The sequence below is a fragment of the Fusarium coffeatum genome (genome assembly GCF_003316985.1).
Source record: "Fusarium coffeatum strain FIESC_28 chromosome Unknown BRIP53273_contig_21, whole genome shotgun sequence".
Lineage (NCBI taxonomy): Eukaryota > Fungi > Ascomycota > Sordariomycetes > Hypocreales > Nectriaceae > Fusarium > Fusarium coffeatum.
This window is the reverse complement of record NW_022157819.1, coordinates 32,348-53,940: the sequence shown is the minus strand read 5'-3', so window position 1 is coordinate 53,940 and position 21,593 is coordinate 32,348. Positions and strand designations below refer to the sequence as shown.

The 21,593-nt window shown below is 47.8% G+C and overlaps 4 protein-coding genes across 4 annotated transcripts; 2 read left to right on the top strand and 2 right to left on the bottom strand.

Moving 5' to 3' along the window:
- Positions 1 to 36: 36 nt before the first annotated feature.
- FIESC28_00728 (uncharacterized protein) lies at positions 37 to 2,855 on the bottom strand (the record flags this gene model as incomplete). Its single annotated transcript, XM_031154879.1, has 3 exons — positions 37 to 240; positions 374 to 2,680; positions 2,742 to 2,855. 3 exons carry the CDS (start codon positions 2,853 to 2,855, stop codon positions 37 to 39), a joined length of 2,625 nt encoding a protein of 874 aa, XP_031021025.1.
- Positions 2,856 to 5,259: 2,404 nt separating this feature from the next.
- Positions 5,260 to 6,326, bottom strand: FIESC28_00727 (uncharacterized protein; the record flags this gene model as incomplete). Its single annotated transcript, XM_031154878.1, has 2 exons — positions 5,260 to 5,371; positions 5,428 to 6,326. The coding sequence occupies 2 exons, from the start codon at positions 6,324 to 6,326 to the stop codon at positions 5,260 to 5,262; spliced, it is 1,011 nt and encodes a 336-aa protein (XP_031021024.1).
- Positions 6,327 to 6,901: 575 nt separating this feature from the next.
- FIESC28_00726 (uncharacterized protein) lies at positions 6,902 to 8,558 on the top strand (the record flags this gene model as incomplete). The annotated part of the gene is made up of 4 exons (XM_031154877.1): positions 6,902 to 6,983; positions 7,034 to 7,402; positions 7,448 to 7,856; positions 7,901 to 8,558. The coding sequence occupies 4 exons, from the start codon at positions 6,902 to 6,904 to the stop codon at positions 8,556 to 8,558; spliced, it is 1,518 nt and encodes a 505-aa protein (XP_031021023.1).
- A 1,311-nt stretch (positions 8,559 to 9,869) lies between these two features.
- FIESC28_00725 (uncharacterized protein) lies at positions 9,870 to 10,221 on the top strand (the record flags this gene model as incomplete). Its single annotated transcript, XM_031154876.1, has 2 exons — positions 9,870 to 10,051; positions 10,125 to 10,221. The coding sequence occupies 2 exons, from the start codon at positions 9,870 to 9,872 to the stop codon at positions 10,219 to 10,221; spliced, it is 279 nt and encodes a 92-aa protein (XP_031021022.1).
- Between the last annotated feature and the right edge of the window lie 11,372 nt (positions 10,222 to 21,593).

Below are 21,593 nucleotides of genomic sequence, written 5' to 3'. Positions count from 1 at the left end.
TCGTAAGCTCAAAGGTGAAAGATAACACGGTGAGGACTAATGAAACTCGCCAACACGGGGACCAAAGTAATCACTTCCCTCCAAAGGCTGAAGAGGACAAGCATCATCTTCACATCCCACGTAACCAACCGTGTTACCCCACCACTTGAATTCCGTTCCCTCCAATTGAAGGGAGAAAAAGATGATGATTCCTGCTATAGCGATGCCACAGGACCAAGCTGCTGAGAGCACAAAGTTGTACTGTAAATGTTAGTATACGCCTCAACGAATGTGGATTGGTGTGATGGAAGAGTGTGGATTGGTGGATAAATTGATGTCGGGTGATATGGGGCAGAGGATTGATGGATAATGGGGGTGAATGGGGGCAGCTTACCTTAGACCACAAGCCAAGGTATCTCGACTTGAGATAAATCCAAGAAAAGTACGCAATAGGCACAGAAGGCCAGACGTACGACATATTATACGGCGCCCACACAATACCACCATACATAATCGCAACAGGATGAACCTGTCGCGTCCAAGTCCAGTGAGGAAACTTCTTGTTAATACCCCAGATAGCAAGCACGACAACCACACCCAGAGGGAAACCGATGAGAACCTCGGTATAAAGACCGTTCTTGCCAAAGATCTTGCTGGGTCCAACAGTACCCCAGAGGACAGACGCAGTGAAGAAGGTGTTGACGCTGGGACAGGACATCTTCCAGCGTGCATCTTCGGTGCAGACGCCGGGGATTTGAGTCATTTGGAAGTTGAGGACGCCGACGCAGACGAATGTGCTGATGAATGTGGCGATGATTTGGGCGAAGAAGGTATGTCGGGGAGGAATCTTGACGTAGTGAGCGAGTTTGAGATCGTTGGAGAACATTACTGCGTGAGCACAAGTGACGTAGCCGAAAGATTTGAAGTAGTTCATAGCCAACGCATTACCTTCAACGAAGGATCCTCCGATGAACTCAGCAAGAACAGTAAGAGTGACTTCAATACCGGTCATGGCCTTGATGATTCCAACAGGAATGACAAACACTAGACAAAGAGCAAGACCGTAGAAGATGACTCCAGGAGAGGTGTGAGTGTCCCAACCAGCGATACCGGAAACACCAAATGCGATGGCAAAGGCGAGACAGACCATGTACCACCACTCAGGAACTTCGCGGTATGCCTTCATGAGACGGGTGTGGACGTCAAGATCGTGAACTTCCTCTGCTCGCTTTGACTTCTTTCGCATGCTGTTGAACAGACCCTTGAAACCAGTGACAATCTCGCGACGATGGAAAAGAAGGGCGTAGGTGAGAGTCGAGGTATAGATACCGAAGAAGAAAATGTAGATGACAACGTTGCCAGCGCCAAGGAAGGGAGGAGAGTAGTCCTCATACTTGGCAGCATCGAAAAGACCACGCTCATCAACAGCTCGCGTAACATTGTAAAGCTGGCCCCAGCGATCATAAACACGGTTGCTGTTAATAGGCAGATATCCAGTGTTGTAAATGTTGGAGTACCAGAGTCCAAGAACAACCCACATGGAGATGAAAGCGCCGACGAATCGGTTAAATGTGCTGAAGAATGGAACCATGAGAGGATCGGCAGAGTCCCACAGAAGAACGTTCCAATCCCAGGTAGGAAAGGGATTGATGCCAAGACCATTATTAAAACCAGTAATGGTGTTGAGATCACGGTTGTAAGGGTCAATCCAGGACATCCAGCTAAAGTTGGAAAGCGAAGTCCAGATGTAGTTGGGGAACCAGAACCAGACAAACATGGCGCCGAACATGATGTAGAAGAACTTGATGCGGGAGACGCGCCAGATCTTGGCAAAGGGTCCTTGGACAGGGGAGTTGTTGTCTGTGTGGAAAGCAGAGTTGAGCGCAATGGTGACGAGAGATGCTGGCCAAACGCAGTACGAGGGATAAACGAGGAAGCGACGGCAGACACCGGCCATTCCGTATCCGATAAAGTTGGTGCTCAGCGCGATCAGAATCTGGTAGGCGAAGTGGGAGGCATATGGCTGGTTAAAGTACTGAGGGAGGTACTGAACCCAGATGATCAAGTTGGTGTACGGAGTGTTGTACGCAACGTTGGCCATGATGGTGATAAGCATATGCTCCTTCTTGGAGAAGGGACCCGGGTTGAGAGAGTGGCGCACTCCAAAGAGAGTAATGCCATAATCGGGCAACCATCTTTCGCAACCTTTGCCAATTGGATATGAAAGCAACTGAGCGACATTGGCCATGATTCGAATAGCAGGCTGTCGAATATCAAAAAGCTGGTTGGTAAAAGCCAGCAGCATAGAAAATATCAATCCGATAGCCCAACTTCGAATAGTCGAGCTAGGAATCGACGTGTCATCCTTGTTTTCCACGACAGCACGAACTTCGGCGTAGGGGCTGTTGTTTGTAATCAGGGCGGCCTCCAACTTCATCTCCTGCACCAGATTCTCGTGTTTCTCGGGGTTCGTAAATAATTCATCGTTCTCGAGGAAAGCTTTAATCTTTTGGATGACCGTGAGCGGGAAATTGGGATCCTTTTCGTGGATGCGATAAACGCGAGCCATTATGTGTCGCACATCTTCGAGGGTGTATTTGGAAGCCAGTTCGCGAGCTTCGAGTAGGTCATCTTCGGTGACGTGAAGGTCTTGCTCGGTGGTGTGGTAATCGCGCATGTCATCCTGATCGTAGGAGAAGGACTACCTGTGTGTCAGTAATTGATCCAGAGTATCCAAAGTAGCGCAACGCAGTGCAACTCACCTCGTCATACTCGGAAGCCGAATCGCCAGCGATGGGAAGTTGACTCGGGGGCAGCGGATCAAGAGGAATCTCTTGAGCCCCGGTTACGGAAACCCTCTTCTCGTTGTCGGCCATGGCCAGGGGCCTCTTTAGGCGGTATAACGTGCTATTCCTCCAGTTTCAGTATCCGTCAGATTCCTCGACTTGAAGTCGCTCTTTCTGTGATTGCGCGCTGGGGTAATTAATGAGGCGCTAGCGATGATCAAGCGACAGATGTTGATGCAGTAATTTGGATCGTGTCAATCGGAATCGAAGTTGTCGTGGTGGTGCGATGACAAGAAACAAGAGCGCGAGAAAAGCAAGGTAGTAGAGAAAGAGACGAGACGGAGGAAGCCGGTCGATTGAGTCTGTGTCGAGTTACCACCGGGTGTGCGTGTGAGTGGTAAAAAAGAAAAGCAGGTATTGATTGAGTGGTCGGGACAAATCGAGTCGAGTCTAGACAGAAATCGGGTTGTACAGAGTGCACTGTATTGAGAAACGCGTGGCGCAGTCGTCGAAGAAGTGAATTGCTCTTGTCCCGAGTTATGTGTCGCGATAAATGCCCAGTGAAGTTGACGAAGATCTGGGGAGGAGAGGAGAAAAAGAGGATCGGAATCCGGCAAGTTGGAGTCGAGGCAAGGCAAGGAAGGAAAGGAAAGGATGAGACGAGAGAAATGACGGGTAAGAATGGATGCGCTGCACTTTCAACTGAATCTGTACTGTAGGTAACTAACTCTCACAGTGAGTGGCGGGCCCTTTTGGTACAACACAGGATTTTCTGTGGATACATATGGCATTTATGATTGGGCGGAGAAGACCTGGGGGGCTTTGGGGGGAAAGGCTCGGGCTCGGAACTAGGTAGCCGTAGTCCAAAAGCAAGCAACCCAACGGCAAAGACGGCAGATTTGGTGCCGCGGGAGAAGGTAGAGTCTATACGGTATATAGTAGGAGCCCGTACTACGCGTCAATTAGGAACAGACACCTACAGTAGAAACTTTAGAGGTCAAACACTGTAAATTAAGCTTGGATCTTGGATTCTAGTAGCTTGAAAAGACCACTGTACTTGTCAGTCGTCAATATCTGCTCAATTTCTGGTTCTATAAACTTGGCAGCAGCTGCGAATGAGGCGAAAGGAATCAGTCACTGGGACAGTGCTACAACCCCTTGGCTCGTGGGAGTTAGGTGGTCCCCTTCTCCATGTCTTGGCGCCATGGAGTAGACTACTGGGTGATGGAATGGTAGACCTATGAGGAGTAGGTAGCTGAAATAAAGTAGTCTAGATGCATGGACACATTGGTATGAAGTGCCTGGCTTATTCTGTTCCTAATAGTGTCTTTAGTCACTTGTTCTTTTACCCTGATGGTGAGAACCGTAACAACCACCACAGCGGATATCCCCCATCTCCAGACTCCCCGAATCAATCTCCCATAAACTACTCAAGTCAGAGACCATAAATATTGCCTAACCTTATTAACCTCAATAACAATTAAATATAAATATCACGGATATCCCCTCTCATGTATATCAGCTTCGACAGAAACTCCCCGTGGTATATGCGGTACGTACCGTCCTCGGAAGTGACGGCACGGCTACCGGCCTATTCACGTCTCGGCGTTCTCAAAACCTACAGTGAGCTGCACTCTGACAGTGTACATACAAAATGTCCAAGGCCGATTACCCGGGCTTCTTGCTTCCACTTTTGTAACATTGACGAAACATGTGCTGTACCTCTTATTGGCTACCCCGGACTTTGTTGATCAACATGCAACGATACGGCTGTCGGCACAACTGAAAGTGAATTCTTTCAATTCGTGTTTGTAACTATTCACGCCATGTTGTTCGCGACTTCCACGTAGGGTTGTTGCTCGTATCTTAGGTTCTGCAGCGTCGTATTGAGCAGGAGATGCCCTGTCAGCTTGTGCTACTACGGCCTTGTCACGGCAGTCTGCCATGAATTGGCAGCTTGGCAATTATGAGCCGAGACCTTGCTGTAGATCTAGCTGGGCGTTAGTTTGTTCGGCACTGTTTTGTTCTTCGTTGGTTCGCTGGGATTTTGGAAGATTACGGCACCGTTACGGCACCGAGCCCTGGTATGGGTGAAATGGTATAGGGTGGCTAGCTCTGTATGTTGAGTCTTTAATTCGACATCACAACATGTTGAATACTATACACTTTCAAGATTTGAGGTCTTGTTAAAGTTAAAATGACAAACAAGCACGTGGAAATAAGGTCTAGTTTGGGATGTTAAAACGTTTAGCAGTTAACCATAACGGCTGTACTGGAGAAGTGGCGATACTGTATCCATGTCGACTTTCCTCGCAGCACGTCTAATCCACCATCGCAAATGAACCAAACCAGCACAAGTGGACAGGCATATCGGATAAAACATGAAGCATTATTCTATAGTCTATCAACCATACTAATCCATACGAACCTATTTAAAACACAACCCATGCGCCTGACACCTTCATCAAAAGACAGTTACCATTAGCACCACCACCTACAAAGCCTTCAAAATCCCATCAACATCAACAGGAAGCTCCTCATACGTCTCATCCCAAACCTTCCCAGCAAAAGCCTGTCCCTCCTTCGTATGCAGGAACTTGGTAAAACTGCATTCCTCATTAGCATCAATCTCTCCAAGCACAAAAGAAAGGGCAATACTCACTGATGAATCCTCCAATCCATAATGTATGATCCATGACTCTCCTCCCCCAGAACCAAACCAGCTTGAACAAGCGTATCCGCACCTTGTTCCAAACTCCTCGCAACAAACCACTTCATAACAGCAGCGACATACTGAACTGCAACATTCCCCTGCTGTTGAAGACCTGTATTTCTACCTAAACCTGGATCAACGAGATTGACGATCACATCTTTGGGAGAAAGACGTTCGTAGAGCTTGTAGATCCAGAAATGAGCGAGGGCTTTGTGTTTGGCGTATGAAGGCATGGGATTCAACCCCTCTGAGAAATGCTTCTTGTCATCGTAGAATGCTAGGACCTCGTCATCGTTGGCGTTGGGAAATTCGGCCATAAGGGACGTTCCTGAATTGACGATGGTCAAACGACCAGCTTGACCACTCGGCGCCTTTTCTTTAAGCGTAGGCAACAAAAGCGTAGCTAGCAGAATCGTCGAAAGATAATTGATCTGAAATGAACTCTCGTGGCCCTCAGGTCCAAGTTCAAATCTCGTAAACTGTGCTCCAGCGTTCAAAATTGCAAGATCAATACGATCCAAGGTCTTGCACTTTTCCGCGAAAGACTGCACGCTTTTGTATGAAAGCATGTCGACTTCCCAAACGAGGATTTCAGATTTGGGATATTGAGACCGCAGGGAAGATGCAGCGGATTCACCTTTTGAGAGCGATCGTACTGCGATGATGAGACGCTTGAGGTTGAGAGAGAGGAGCTTTTGGGCGGTTGTGTAGCCGATGCCTGTATTTGCGCCGGTGATTATGATGGTGCTTGAGGAGAGGTCAAGTGATGGGAGAACGATGGGCTTTGTGAACTGGGATGATAGGAAGTGGTAGTCGTCTGCGACGAGGTCAAGAGATTTGGGAGCCATGATGGTCTTGGAAATGTTGAAGTGTGGTGTTGAGTATTGTATATTGGTTGTAAGAAGTGATGATTGCATTGATGTGTTCTAAATATCTTAACGATGAGGAGAAGAACTCTTTATATCTTTCACAACCGATATAAGTCACGGAATTAAGCTATCTACGACCCAAATAGGAAAACAATTGAATGAGGTTATTGATCACAACATCGTCATGGATCAATTATAAGCGCATTTTCGGATAACCCTTTAAACCCGAGCCAACCAGGATACTTTAACTCAACCAAAGAACGCTTGTCCCTAAGTGGAAACCAATCTCAACGAAAGAATAAAGCACCAAACATTACACACCGTTTAACAGGCATAGTGATTCTGTCAACATGGAGGAGATCGGCATTAGTGCTTATCCCCATGATACCCTTGACTCTAACCTGAATAGGAAAACAATCATGTCTTGGCTGACTGTCACTGATAACGAGGGATTGATATCCGTAAAGGGTAAATAATCTCATCTTTCACTCATCATCTTTCGTGAAGAATACGGTATTTTGCGAAAAATAGACGGGAATCCAAAGTCCGACGCTATGTTAGAACCATTCTTTGCGCAACCTGCGCTCGTTGACCCGAAGCCGAAGCCGCGAGCTCGTAGGGGACCTCGTCAGGGTCGTGAGTTCTACACTATGCATCTATGATGGGGATTACTAACTAAAGCTTAGCTAAAAAGTTCGAGTTTGTATCTTCAGGTCCAGTAGGAAAACCTGCACCCGAAACTCGCAAGTTCATCCGTAGCCATGTAATGCGCGGCAAGAACACCAAGAAAAGCCCACCTAGACAACCACCAAGTGACAGTATATCTCCCGACTCCAGCCAAGATGATGTGGAAGAAATCCATCGTCCAGTGCCGTTGGCAGTAACGACCATCAAAGATGACTCCCTATGGACCGTCGGCCATACACACTCCAGAGACAGAGCTTGGGTTCAATCACCCTCTCTTCTAATCCATCTCATGAAACCACCTCCTGATCTAGATCTCTTCACATTTGCTACGCCCCTGGATAAGAACTCACGGCACCTTATCTACAAATGTACTTCTCTCCCTCCCCTCTAATAATCTCTGCTAATATTTATAGTCCTAACAACCATAAAAGAAACACTCTACCCAGCAGAATGGTGCTTCGACTCCGACCGTCAAAAAACATGCTGGTTCCACTGGCTCCTCGAAGATCCCGCCTACTTACACTGCATCTGTTTCATGGTCAGCGCATTTCAAGACTTGGTGAAAAGACAGGATTGGAGTGTCGAGACGAGAAAGAGGCTTCGACACACGATTATGCTGTTGCAAGATAAATTACAAGACCCGAAGAAGCAGTTGGAGGATACTACTACGGCAACGATCATTTCACTGGCTATGATGGCGGACGCTATGGAGGATGTGCAGGCTTTTGAAGCGCATTCTAATGGACTTAGGAGGATCGTTAGGATGAGAGGTGGATTGCAGGCGTATACGCATAATCGTCAATTGCAGATAAAGCTATGTCGGTGAGTTTCCCCCCTCCCATCTCATGCAACCACTAACTTGGCAGGGTCGATCTTGGCTGGTCTATAAGAAACGGCTGTAAGCCAGAAATCTACTCCGGAAAACCAGCATGGGAACCTCTTCTCGAAGCGTTCGGGACCGTAGCATGCTCCTTCGACATTCAACCTCCAACACTGAACTTTATGAACCTATACTACACCTGGGACTACCGTTTACAAAACACCTTCAAGGACCTCCGCGATTTTTCGTTCTTGGCAAACCGTCTCTCACCGACCTCTCAAAAGCTCAAGCCCGAAGCCTTCCAGGAAATCATGCTGTCAATACAGTATAGACTTTTACAGCTATCCTTCACTGAACCATTACAAGAAGCTTTACGTGTTGGGTTACTAGCTTACGAATCAACTATATTCTTGCAAATACAGGGTACGAAGCTAAAGTCGGAGTCTTTTAGGGTTCAGATGCAAGAGACTATACAAGCTGTCCCTGTTTTAGGCGAGGCTACTGCGAATATAAAGCTTTGGCTGCTCCTTGTTGGTTCGATGATGGTTTTTGAGGGGACGGAGGAGTGGCTTGTACAGACGATTAGAAGTTTGGCAGGAAGACAGGGATGGAAGGACGTTAGGAGTCGGGTGAGGGATGTTATGTGGATTGATGTCATTCATGATACCCCTGGGAGGAAGGCTTATGAAGCTGTGCTGTCTTGAGCATGGGAGATACAAACACGCAAGCCTTGTGTGACCAGACAAACGAAAGAGAAAAAGCCATGAGTGCCCCCGACAGCCCGCCGTTACATATTAACACGGACAAACGTCATTTAATTAATTTCCTATATTGAGAGAAGCCGCCCTATCAGAAGTGCCCATCCAATCTAGAAGTGTCACGCTGTGATAGAGACGTGGAGCTTCAGCAAGGTGAACGAAAAGGTCTCGAGGATGGTTGGAGCATCTCATTCGTACCAATGCTGCCTTGAGTCAAAGGGATGAGGCGTGGAAGATATAAACACTTTGGCAGCATTCTTTCAAGCTGGACGGGTGAAAGATGCGGTCACTCTGAAAGCCAAGAGCTCTCAACTCACTGTTGGCAACAAGAATACAGAACTGACGTCTTAGACACATACTGTGATAGGCCGCTTTGTGAAACGTGAATATCCAATCTGGAAGTGTCACCTGGCGACAGAAACATGCGGCTTCAAGAAGGCGATTTAATAGGTCTCAAATACGATTCAACCACATCGTCTATACCCATGTAGTCATGATTCAAATAGATGGGGCACGGAAGATACAAACACTTCAGCATTACATTCATTCAAGCTAGGCAGGCAAAAGATACGGTCACCACAAAAGCCACAAGAGTTCATTTCACAACTCAACTAACTCATCCTTCAGACTACTGAAAACATGGAACTCACCCAGTTGCAGCCCCGGGCAACTACTGCAAGAAGCCGTTCCGCCAAAAGTGGCCATCCAATTCAGGAGTGCCAAACTGGTGACGGACATGGAGCTTCAGTAAGGAGTTTGCATGGGTCAAAAAGACGGTTGGAGCACCTCATTCAAACGCTACACCGCTTAATCCGCCGTCTCTCTATTCCTGTTCAGTCTTGCGCAAGGCTGTGCTGGCTTTTCCATCCAGATTCTTGGTTCTCTTGCGGATATGAGTCTTCCAAGCTATTCAACTAGTCTAAACCATATAGTCAAGTAAGATATATGATAGAATCAGGGCAAATTCTCTCTGAATCCATGTGGATTCCCTGCTTCCTTCTATCATTGCAACTCTGTGTCGTTTGAGGCATCGTGAATATTTCCAGAACAAAGAAACCGTGGACTCTCAACACTGTTTAGATGCCCAACAAATGATATATTACTAAACATATTCCGGTAGCCATATATCAAGATTAATATAGATACCTGCTTGCCTATGTCCCAACTCATATCTTCAAACCACCAGTCCTCTTGCCAAGCTCATTACTACACAAACAACTTTCACAACCACAACCACAACCACAACTGCAAAGCAATATGTCTGACCGCGACACCAACAAAAACAACAACGGCAACGGCAAAACCGGCAAAGCTCCTTCTAAACCTGAGCTTATCAGACTGAACATGAGAATGCCCATCCAGAACCTCCCGGGGGTGGGACAAGAGAAAATGGATGAGCTGAATGAGCTCAACGGACGGTTCACGGAAATCATCGAATGGTTCATACGAAGACTCGCCAGCGAACGAGAAATACATTTTGATTGAGCTGGAGGACTGGTTGCAAGATATCAGCGGAAACCCCATGCCCCCCAAGGCAGAGGAAGATGAGAATACCTTTGCGGATGCCCTTATGGGTTTTGGTATTCTGGCTCTGTTCTTTTGCCTGTGAGCGATGTCTGTGAGTCTGGCTATAAACGGCTTTTACTATATCTCTATGTGTGCAAAGGCTCATGCCTACGATGAGTTGAGCCATCATAAAGCCAGGAACAACATCAAGTCACATGAGCAAGGTGAAGAGTAGAATGTAAATACCCCCAAATCAAGTGTTATTTTGTCAATCTAGTATCTGTAGTTCGTATCCGAAATGAAAGCAATCAAACAAAACACCAACAATCCCACCTCTATCCGTCGATAAATTCCGATACCGTCGCGGCAATTGTGTATCTGTCCGTCCTATCTCCATTTTCTTCTCCATGTCTCGTATTCCTTGTGATCAGGCCGATCTCTTAAGTCGTTCCAAATCCCCTTAGTAGGGACGAAATGGGTTCTTATCGCTCGCAAAGAAAAGACCCCATGGGATTTTTGTTTGTCATAAGCACGATGAAGTTTTGCAAGATGCAAGTGACCACCCAGGAACTATCTCCCGAAGGCGGATCGGCTGGGAGGGGAGATATCAAGCATCTTCGCTTTTGGAGAGACAAAGCCATCCCGACGATATGGCTTTGCCTATCCATAGACGGCGTCTTAATTGACCGCATGGTCTCTTCAAGGTCTTCGTGAGATTGGATCAAGTCTGGAGTCACAGCTGTGGCCTGGTCAGAACAAGCTCTGCCTTAGCGATAGACGCAGCATACTAGGCCATCAGTAATATCCAAAAGCCAGGTCTCTATGGCTGGGAAGCCTTGAGGTAAATTGTCTGGGGATGTTCGACTGGATCTGGGAACGTAGCATCAGAGTGTCGGCCGTCTAAGCTTGCGCAATGGCTGATACAGCTGTCCAAGGCGAGCGCCAGATTATGACCCCGTCGCTTCCAAAGAGCAACTTCACAAGATGAATACGGTTGGTGGCGCAATGCAATTAGGAAGTTGTTTTGGCATTGTCGCTACGACGTGGCCATCACGTCAAAGACCTGTGTCTGTGGCCTGTGGACTCTCGACTTTTATCAGGCGGTCTGTCAATGTGAAAAAGTAAATCGGGACATCAAGAGCCAGAAGAGCCCGACGCTAAAGGTTATCCCTTTGTATGGGCCAAGAAGATATAGGCTACTTCTTCTCACCATTCTCTAACAATTGAAGACGTTTTTCAGGCACAGAGAATGAGACTGATGAGTCGAGCGACGAGTTGGAGTTGTTCGCAATGAGCCTACTTACCCTGTGCCCCAAGAGAACTGCCAACTTGCTCAGATTACAGCTCCGAGTAAGGCATGTGGTGAAATTTGCTGTTCCAACAAGCCAATGCTGGATTCTTTCATGGCATCAGAGCTACGATGGGGCAAGCATGGCGAGCTGCATGCAGGTTGTCGGCCGCCACTATTTGTCAACGTTGCTCCCAACCGTTCAAGGATCCGGTATGTGGGCGCAACTGCTTGACGAGAAGGCGTAGCCCAAGTATTGCGAACACGATTGCGCATGTAAGTCCAGCCAAGCCACGTCAACCGTGGCAAGAGTAGAACAGACGAGACTACGAGAACGTTCCTCAGTTAAACATCCCGTAGACTTCCAAGCACTCGTCGGGCGACTTTGCATGATTCTACGAACAGTTCCTCATGCATCGTCGCTCGACTTACACGGCCTTCTACCCGGGACTACCTACAACACCGTAACATGACACAAAACTCGTCTACAAACAGTCCCCCTATTCCATCCCATAGCATTCGGAATATATTGTTCCATAACCAGGACATCTCGGACATGTCTCGTGCCTCCGAATCATGCATATCAGATTCCCGACAGTCTGGTACAAAACGGGCCGTTTACAAAGAAAAATCGCACCTCTTCTGGAAAAGATATCCCGTCTGGGGAACCCATTTTGCCTAAACCTCCGAAGGCTGGTGAAACATATGCGGGCTGTTGAAAAGGAGGTACAGATACAGTAGGCTACAGTACATACGGTGGATTATCGTCTCCATTCAGCGGATGCTTATGCACAGTCGGACTCCAGCCCTACCGACTGAGTTGCATCTACCGTTTTTGCAAAAGTCTTAACATCCGGGGGATATAAGGCATCAGCTCGGAGATATGATCTACGGTAGTATGTAATGCCGTATGACGTTTCCCAGAACAGGGCTGGTGTCCATTATGTCAAAAGACCGAACGCGAAGCGAAGCGACCATTTCGCATCGCATCGCAATCGAGGTTACAGTACTAGACAGACAGGGCCAAGGTGATGGACATCCCTATCCCTGAGGTTGAACTGGGCTGGCCTTACCGCTCGAAACCTGAACCATGTATCGAAACCCCCACAAGTCAAAACACGTCCAGTTCCATGCCCAGGCCCTTGAATTTGCAACTGAGAGAGCAATTGAGAGAGATCCCCCTCACCGCGCGGCCTCTACTGCCGCAACCAGTAGTGGGGTGCGTAAAAGTTCCCCCAGGCTTAGGTTCTGCTGGGGTTTGAAAGAGTTGACAAGAAGAAACACCGTCGGAGATTTAGTTGTGATGTACTCTATCTGCCGTACATCAATCACAACTATCATCTATTATCTAGACGTTAAATTACAAAGAGGCACAGCATATCGCAATCTCAGAATCACTATCAAGCACAATGTTCATACACTCATCCTCATATCTCGATCTTATTTACAAGTGGAGATAGCAAATACAACTCAGCTCCATTTCTTTTCACTGCCGTTCCGCTGACGGAAAGAGGTGAGCGGCATTGACTCTCCCTCTCCTTGTCGTCCCCCCGCCCTACCAGGAACAGGGTGTAGTTATGGAGTAACTACCGTAGCTTCATACAAAAAACCTAAAAAGATGAACCCCGAGCAAGAAGCTTGGACCGACGTCAGTGGTCGGAAGATACACATAATAGCCTCCGTCCGACCCCTTTCGGACCTCTTGGGATCTCCACGGAAGGCGAGTCTGCGAAGGGCAAACACCTCCGTTCTAGAAGGCTTCCTTCCTAGACAGACACCAAATTCGATATTGACGACCATGATCTGATCGTTTTGTCGGTTGAAAAAGCTTGTGAAAACATGCTATGCTGGGTGATTGGTAGGGATTCTTCCATTTAGCATGTTTACCATGAGGCGTAGCAAGCAAGGAAAAGGTACATACAGATCCTGCACTCGCCCTTGTTCTCTTGCTTGCTCCTTTCATCCGTTCATGTCCAAGACCTCGTAGTTTCACCATCCAAACTCTCGGAATTCACTAGATCAAGGCCCAGACCAGAGCCATACGCGGAAGATGCCATTCAATTCAGGTCAACGCAATCAAGTGGAGAGACTATAGGTCAGGTTAAGTTAAGTAAGTATTCCGCGCGGAATTTGCACCGCAATGGAGATGGAGATCAGAAGTGCTCGAGCCTCAATGATGAGCTGGGCTGGAGTAGCGTCCGTTCATCAACTTCCGCACTTGTACGGAGTACTTGCTAGAATGCATGTGATTGTTTCGAATTAACCAGTGTGCAAGGCCCTATAAGGAACTGAACTGACAGGGTACTCTGTAGGGTACTTCAATATGTGTCAGTGATAAATGACAAGGGTAGGGCATTTAATCGCCAAAACAAGCCTGGTCCGCATAAGCACCGAGGTGCGCCCTGCAGTAGAGTTTGGGGTGTTGACTAACCTGAACTAACAGAACAGGGCCAAGATTGAATGAATCCGGTACTAGAGTTTAGTGAACCAGACTACCTAATCTGGAGAAAAGACGACGAACATGGATCTAGATTCAATAAAACGGAAGATGCCGTTGTTGTTGGCTGCAGTTCAATATGTATGCTACAGCACAGTTACAGCGCAGGATACTTCCAACCTTGGGACTGACACACCCCTGACAACAACAACCTAAAGAGGAATAATTCCAGAATATTTCTGGAAGCATTCCAGGATGAGTACGAGGTTAGCCCCTCTTCCTGTCTTACACCCCCTCATCTCATTCGATGGGCCCGTTCAAATGTCGATCGCTGTCATGATTCTTACCATGTCAATATCACCTGCAAACGGAGTCTCTACTTCATGTCGCTTGATCCTTCAGACAATAACTAAGGATTCAACTCAGAATGTCACCGCTCGCAATTAACTCAACGTGACATCCAAAATGGATCTGACAGAGAAAGGGCCCCCAATCCCTTCCACTCAGGGCCTCATTCGTCCGACGTAACCTTAAATAACCCCGTTTCAGATAAAGGATCGACCTCGCTTAACAGCTTCACGTAAGAAAGCAGGACTGTACTGTCATGTCATCGGCACTTGTCTCTGATTGCTGAACAAAAAAAAAAACACCCCCTTTGTCTCATGTAAATTGCAGCCCTACCGATAACCTTTCTTAACGAGGGTTGCTGGAATCTTTTCTCAACGGGCGACAGGCATTCTAATCCTTGAGAATACGATACATATCATGTACATGTAAAAAAGGGCACTTTGGTATTGGTGTTGAGGATCAGAAACGCAAGACTGGGGCACAGGAGCCCTATCAGGTATGTTGTTGCATACTCTACGAGTCAAGAGCAGCGGCACAGAATGGCGAGACTGACAGTGCATTTTACATCATCTCGTTACGCCGAGAAGGATTCCAACAGGCGCAAGCGAGAAATGGGACACTTGTTCTGTCATACCAAGAGTTATTAAGTCTAGGCAAATAAGTAAACCCGCGTACAATCCTTTGATGTTGTTGTCCATCTTGGCAAAGGCGGCGATGATCCCAAATGAGAAAGTTCCAGGGCCAAGGTCAATGCTGCGAATAGTGACACAAAAGCACTCCATCAATCCCTTGCCCACATAGACACCTTGCCTGATAAGACAAACTCGTGTCAGACAAGACATTGTCATTTGGGCTGATTCCTCAGCTGTTGGAAACGACTAAGTCGATCGGATACCAGCGAATAGCAGACACTCGATCTCCAATCCAGATCTTTGAGCTCGGGGGAAAGGAAGGGAATAGCTGTTATTTGCTTTTTGTCAGTGCGATGAGCAGAAACCCCACACAAGATCTTCCCGACCCGCTGCAGCCATCAGCTGCCGACATATCGAGACAGCCTATCCGTACTTCTCGCTCATAGCCTCGTACAGCACCCTGGCATTACGAAGCGTGTTGCAGGCTGAGTTTCAGGCAATTATACAGCGTTGGAGGCCGTTCAAGGCAGAACGGACAAGATAGCCTCAAGAGCATAGCTCAGCCGAGGTTGGGTGGATTCACCCAGCAATCCTTGGATAGGGCTGTGAAGTTCCGCCCAGTGACTCTAGGGGATTGGCTATTTGCCCCCGATATCCATAATAAGGGGGCTCCAAGGCCAAGAGGCTCGATGCGTTTCTCTCTCCACTTGCCAAGCTGCGTGGCCATAGGGCAGGGTACGGGGCTGAGATATGGAGAGGGAGACGTACGTCCAAGTGGTTCTGAGCATCATCCAAGAGTCGAGTCATCTAGAACTTGTTGCGGTGAGGATGTCACCGTGTCCTTCTGTTTGTATTTTTGATTTCTCATCATAGCCAACATCTAAGACCAAGACCTTGGACAAACACCCTCAGCCACAAGTTTTACGACTACGAAGAGGATAGTTCCGTGTCGCGTGATCCAGATTATAGGCGAGGCGTCCAGTCGCAACAACTTACAAAAGTGCTTTTTCGAGTAACTAACGCCGGAGGTTGTTGGTTCGGCCCTACGAAACAATTGTGAACCGCGCGTCTATTAACCCAAGCCACCAAACCAAAATCCACTTTTCCCATATGACTCTGTTCTTTTCGACTCATATTGGACAAGGAGCGAGGTACAGTATATCATGTCCTAAAACTAATTGATAGATCAGAAATAGCCCCCCTGATTGCATACGGAACTCGCACGGAATGTCATGCCTGAGGTTACGGACCGGAGGGGCGGAACTGCAGTAATCTCGTGCGGTTAAACCTCCGAACGAATCAGATTGAGTAGTCCAACATCTCAAGTCCTCTACTAACATCGTATTGCATGTACTGTATCAAGAATAGGATACGTTTTAAACCAACCGCATAAAATGACCGCTCAACGTTGTATTTCGCCACCCAAAATTCCACCAAGGATGATATACGAAGATATGCAATGCAATGTCGCCCGCTGTAGAATTCGAGCCGCATTTTGCCAAGAGTGCCTTCATAGCCAATCCCACCTGGCTGGGCTGAAAGCCACTGCCTTGGAAATGTCCTTCATCGTGGCGCGCCTCTCCCGCTTTCCACAGGGCTGTGCAATTACAGTACATTTCTCTTGAACAGGAGATTGAACAACATCGACATTTGAGGGCATCTCGTTTTCGCTCCGAGCGCCCCGAAGAGTTTCGGTAGACGCCCAGTCGAACCTCTAAAACCAAGGGAATGACAGGGTCCTTAGGAAAAAGAAACCTCGGCAACACCCCCCACCAAACCCACGTTAGTTCGAATGATTGCCACGGTCTTACCTCAAAGGAGACAATATCCCGGGGGAGCAGTGTTTGGGGTGGGCGGATGTACGGATCTAAGACTGAATGTTAAGTCAGCATGTTTGATATCCCATACGGAATTATGACATGATGGAGTTGAGAGTCTTAGGGATAACGTTATCCAGAGACGAGAATGGCTTGTGGGTCATACAATTGTTGACAGGCGAGGTGCAACATTAACATTGCACTGTAATACCGCAAACTCTGGGCGTAGCATTGAATTATTTGTCTGTCAATAATATGTCCATGCATGAAGGGTCTCCCGTCTGACTGCTGAGTGTCGCATCTGGGCTGTCAAGCTCCCGGAACGGAACATGGTCCATCATCTCTCATCCCTGAACTCGACACTAAAGTAATTAGTTCACCTCACTATCGAGATCGACGCTCGCTATTTTACGGGAAGGAGGAATAAGGTGTATGCTGCGCCTCCTTTGGTTCGTCATCCCCCTACTATAATAGTCTCGTGTCTTAGTTACATACAGTAGAACTGAACCCAGTGGTTCAGCGGTTACTCTCAACCATCAATTTGTGGAATGGCTTCATTCCTGAAACTTGGACGTCGGTGCGACAGTGACCAGGTCAGTCAATCAAGGTGCTGACACCTCGCAGGGACTTGCCGCTCGGCAGTTGAAGGGGGGTCGCGCTTCAATCCCACCCTGGCCTCCTCCCCACGAGTCTGATTGGGCTGCCTCTCGTAAGGCGATCAGCCTGATATACAGTACATACGAAAAAAGTTCCCTCTTCTTCCAAGGAATAGGCCCGTCGTATTTTTGCTGGCACAATTACCCGAAACGGTCCAACGGCACTGCATTTCATTGCAACGTCGTTGGGGGCAGGCACAGGGCTATAAGGTGCAGGGAATGCCCTTGAGGAATGACCCAGAAGAAAGAGGGGACCAGGCAGTACAGGGCTGAAGAAGACGACGGGGACTTTGATCTTGGGGTCTTTTGATGTGCTAGAGATGATAGTGTGAGTTAGTTCCTACTAACGATTGACCAGCAGTAGATCATTCACGGCACATTTAGACTCATCGTGATGTTTACTGATCCAAGCGACATACACACATTCGCAAGCATGGAATAAATATGGAAAGGGTAGCATATAAACTTTCTTGGCTAAACGGGCATTGAACATCTCCACTGACACTGACCGTTGAACCAACAAAGTGGAAACTAAACTACCCGGTTAGGAAATTTATGTCAAGGGGACAAGCCATTAACCATGCGATGCGAAGGAGAAGACGGCGGCTAATGCCATGGCGGTTGACTTTTCTCGTATGTACGTCCGCGCGTTCGAGAAAAAAACTATCTGCCGAAGATTTACGGTCCCAAGGTTGCAGGTGCAGGTAGTGCGCACGAGCTGGCTGCCCTTTTGGTGATAGAGCCCGTGAGCCCGAGGGTATGGAGAGCTAATGATCAGTAGTCTGCAGATTTAATGGTTTGCTTTACGATGGATGTGGGTGAGACATAATTGCGGAGAGTGGGAGGATTGTCGGGTCGACACATACAATACTGTACACGAGGGAAGAATACGTCTTCACTGGGCTGAGCAAAATGACGACGACAATGACGACGAGTAATGGTTGACAGTCAACTGTAAAGATGCTGTGTCAGGATGGGTGGTAGGTAGAAGATGCCATGGAAGCACAAAAGAAGCAGGTACCGAACTGCCGAATAGCCATCCCGGGACCACCAACAAGAAAGTGTGGCACAAGGACAAGGACCGGTAACTTCGGTAGGCCAAGCGTTGCAGTTTTGGGCATAACTTGACCCTCCATCGGGGACATGGACTGGACCGAGCAAGCCAAAGCCAAAGCCCTATGGCCCACGGCGGAATTATTACATACATTTCTCAAGGTCTCATTTCCTTTTCTGATACGCAAGAGGGGGGCTTTGACGTCTGATCATAGCTAGATTTGGAGATACCTGCACCGAGCGTCTTGTCTTTTTCTCCACGTCTTCGGCAGATGCATGTAATTATCTGAAGACTCTTAATTGTAACGTTGCTCTCTGTTCGAAACATGAAGAAATACATTGAGATATAAATGGGAACTGTTTGTATCAGGATTTGCCGTCCTGTGACGTATGTTATGAGATACAGTACTGTAATCTCACCACACCACCAGAAACGCCAGCCCTAAGACTGGGCAGGCAATTCAAATCAAAATGCCAAGACCAGGCTGCATCTATTTTATAGGGCTGAGAGGACTCCTTCCCTCGCAGGCTAAACCTCCTTCACACGCCCCGGCCGAGGCCCGAAAGAAAAGGTGTGGCGCATACGGAGTAAAGTCAAGCCACGGTCTTGGATGTCTCCACTTGGCCCAGAACCTAAAATTTGCTCAGTCGGCACGAGTCCACGACTCAGGATGCAGAACGAGGTTGAGGCCTGTAGGGCTTAGTTCAACGGAGTTTGCCGTTTGTTACCTTCTAGAGATTGATCTGCCATGTGCCGGGTTGGTAATCATCTTGTAATCATCAGAATACCAGTACTGTACTGTATGCTGTGAAATTGTGAATTACACGAGGTAGGACCAGCAGTGGTGATCTCTTGTTTCGGTGACATGTTGATCGAAAGGTGTCGTCGGTGACGAAATGACTCCATATATCGGTGACATGACATGATGGCCCGACAGGCTGGTTTCACTCTCCCTCTCCCTCTCCCTGTAAGGCATCACCGCTGGGCTCATGCTCATAAAGTCGGTTCATCAAAGTGTGTCGTATCTAAACGCGCTATGCCGTCGGGTGCAAGGATCAGGACGGTCACGGTGCTCCTGGCGCAGACGCTAGGAATTGATACCGTCCGTGATAAAGCGGAATTCTCGAATCCTGGAGGAGCAACATGCTGAAACCAGCAGCACTAACAAGAGTTAGCTGCTCCGTTCTCAATCATTAGGCAACTGAATTAACCTGCTCAAGCTTCGGGCGGAACCCGCCGGTCTGGGGTTTTACTAGCTAGTTAAGTAAATAGTTCAGATCAATTATTGAGAGTCAAGAGTAAAGCCAAGTCAAGATCTGGTATTTGCATTTCGTTGAATGGATGACAAGTCACTGATACTATGACAAAAGTGGCTCGCTTAGAGGTTGTACTGTAAAAAGAATCCTTCAGGATGCGAGTCCAAGCTTGAAAGAACTAGCTAGGGCTGGAAGCATCTTGACAGGCAGCGCCACAAGCCTGGGAAACTCGTAAACCTACCAAACAGAGACAAATGATTCACATCCCGCTCTGACTGACGCATGTCGCGAGCATTGCCTATTCCTGACCAGACCCAAACATACTCGTCAGGCGATCCCTATTGAGGGCGATGTGCTTCAAAAGAGGGTCCCTCTAGTTACAATCCCAGATCTCCGGGGGGACGGACTCTTGAAACTCACAAATGTAATTGCCCGAGAAAACAGCTGCAAGAATCATTTGTTATTTCCGATGGCGGTATGGTGCCGTGCTGGTGACATATCAAAAAGAAAAATAAAACCCGCAAACAGCAATATAACATGGGGGATGACATTCAATCCAGTGAAACCCAGACAGCGACATTTTAGCTGCTACTGTGTTTGGCAGGTTGCACGAGATATGGGGCGACAGTAATAATTGCAAACGTTGATCATTGAATCAGAGTATTCGAGTCATAATACAATTGACTCTGCAATAGCCAAGGAGCTGACCAAGGAATGAGAAATGAAATGTTTACTCACCGCTGAGCCTCATTTCACGTTCTAGGTTAACCAAGCCAATACAACTCTTGGCATTGGAATGTCAATCGGGGTGTCAGAAATCTTGCACCAGTCCACAGGGGTGTGTAGGCGACTTTATTTTGACAGTCCAAGCCTTGGAAGATAAACCATTGGGTGGAAAAGTTTCCCTCTTAGAGTCAAAGTCAACCCACGACCGTTTGACTGATCACCTAACTCAAACAAGAAAATAGCACCAAATTGGGTTTCGGGCTCTAAGAATGACCCCGTGTGGCGCGCATGGGTAAGGGGAAAACACCCATAAAATGACGAGGAGGCATTAGTAGTATTAACAAAAGACAAAGCCACAATACAGCGCGTATGAGGTTACGTATAACATAATTGGCGATCACGGAAGTTACGATTGCCGCTCTGGAACATACAGGATTGATAAGGCTTAGCAACTCAGGCGGACATCCGCCCTGTTGTTGGAGAAGAGGCATGGAATTTGTGAAAGTGTTGGTTGGACTTGTTGGTGGGTTTCGGATAGGACTGGAATAGCAGCGGGAAGGCGGACGGGAACAGAGTCGACCAGTGAGAGCTGCAGTGGCAGCAAGCAACAAGCAGGGAAGAGGCCTGTTACTCTCCAGCGTTGTATTTGTGAAAGGCGTCCCTGGAAATGGGACAGCAAAGTAACAATATCTGCGTAATACGTTACCGATCTATTGTTCAGTAATGAAGTCTGATGCTAGTGTGCGTGCTTGTCAAGGCAGATGTGCACTTGTTGGTCAAAGATCTCGTAACCCCTAGAATAAAACACCCTCGAGGCATCAAAGAGCCCTACACCCCTCCCCTCCCCGCGTAGGAGCTAACGTTGACCCCCATGCTTCGAGTCTCTTTTACACACCCACAGCCTTCCAGGGCTGCTACAGGCTTTCTTCCCAGCCCAGGCTGAGGTGGCCGGGCAAGGAAGGCCCCATCTCCATGGAGAAAAGCAAAGTCCGTAGGGCAGCTCACCGGAGCATGGTGGATACAGCAGCGGATTGATACCGCACCCCCATCGATCTGCCTCTCGCTCTTTTACTGTTGTAAGCAATGGAGAATGCGAGACAGACGTGAGATTGAGATCCGGAGATTCCACCTGATGAGCGTAATACGGCGTTTTATGTAAGAGCGTTTTAAGTGGAGGTGCATCATGATCTTGATTAACTCTACTATAGAGAACACATGGTCAGTATACGTTGAGCACTGATGCGATGCTACGGCTACAAGG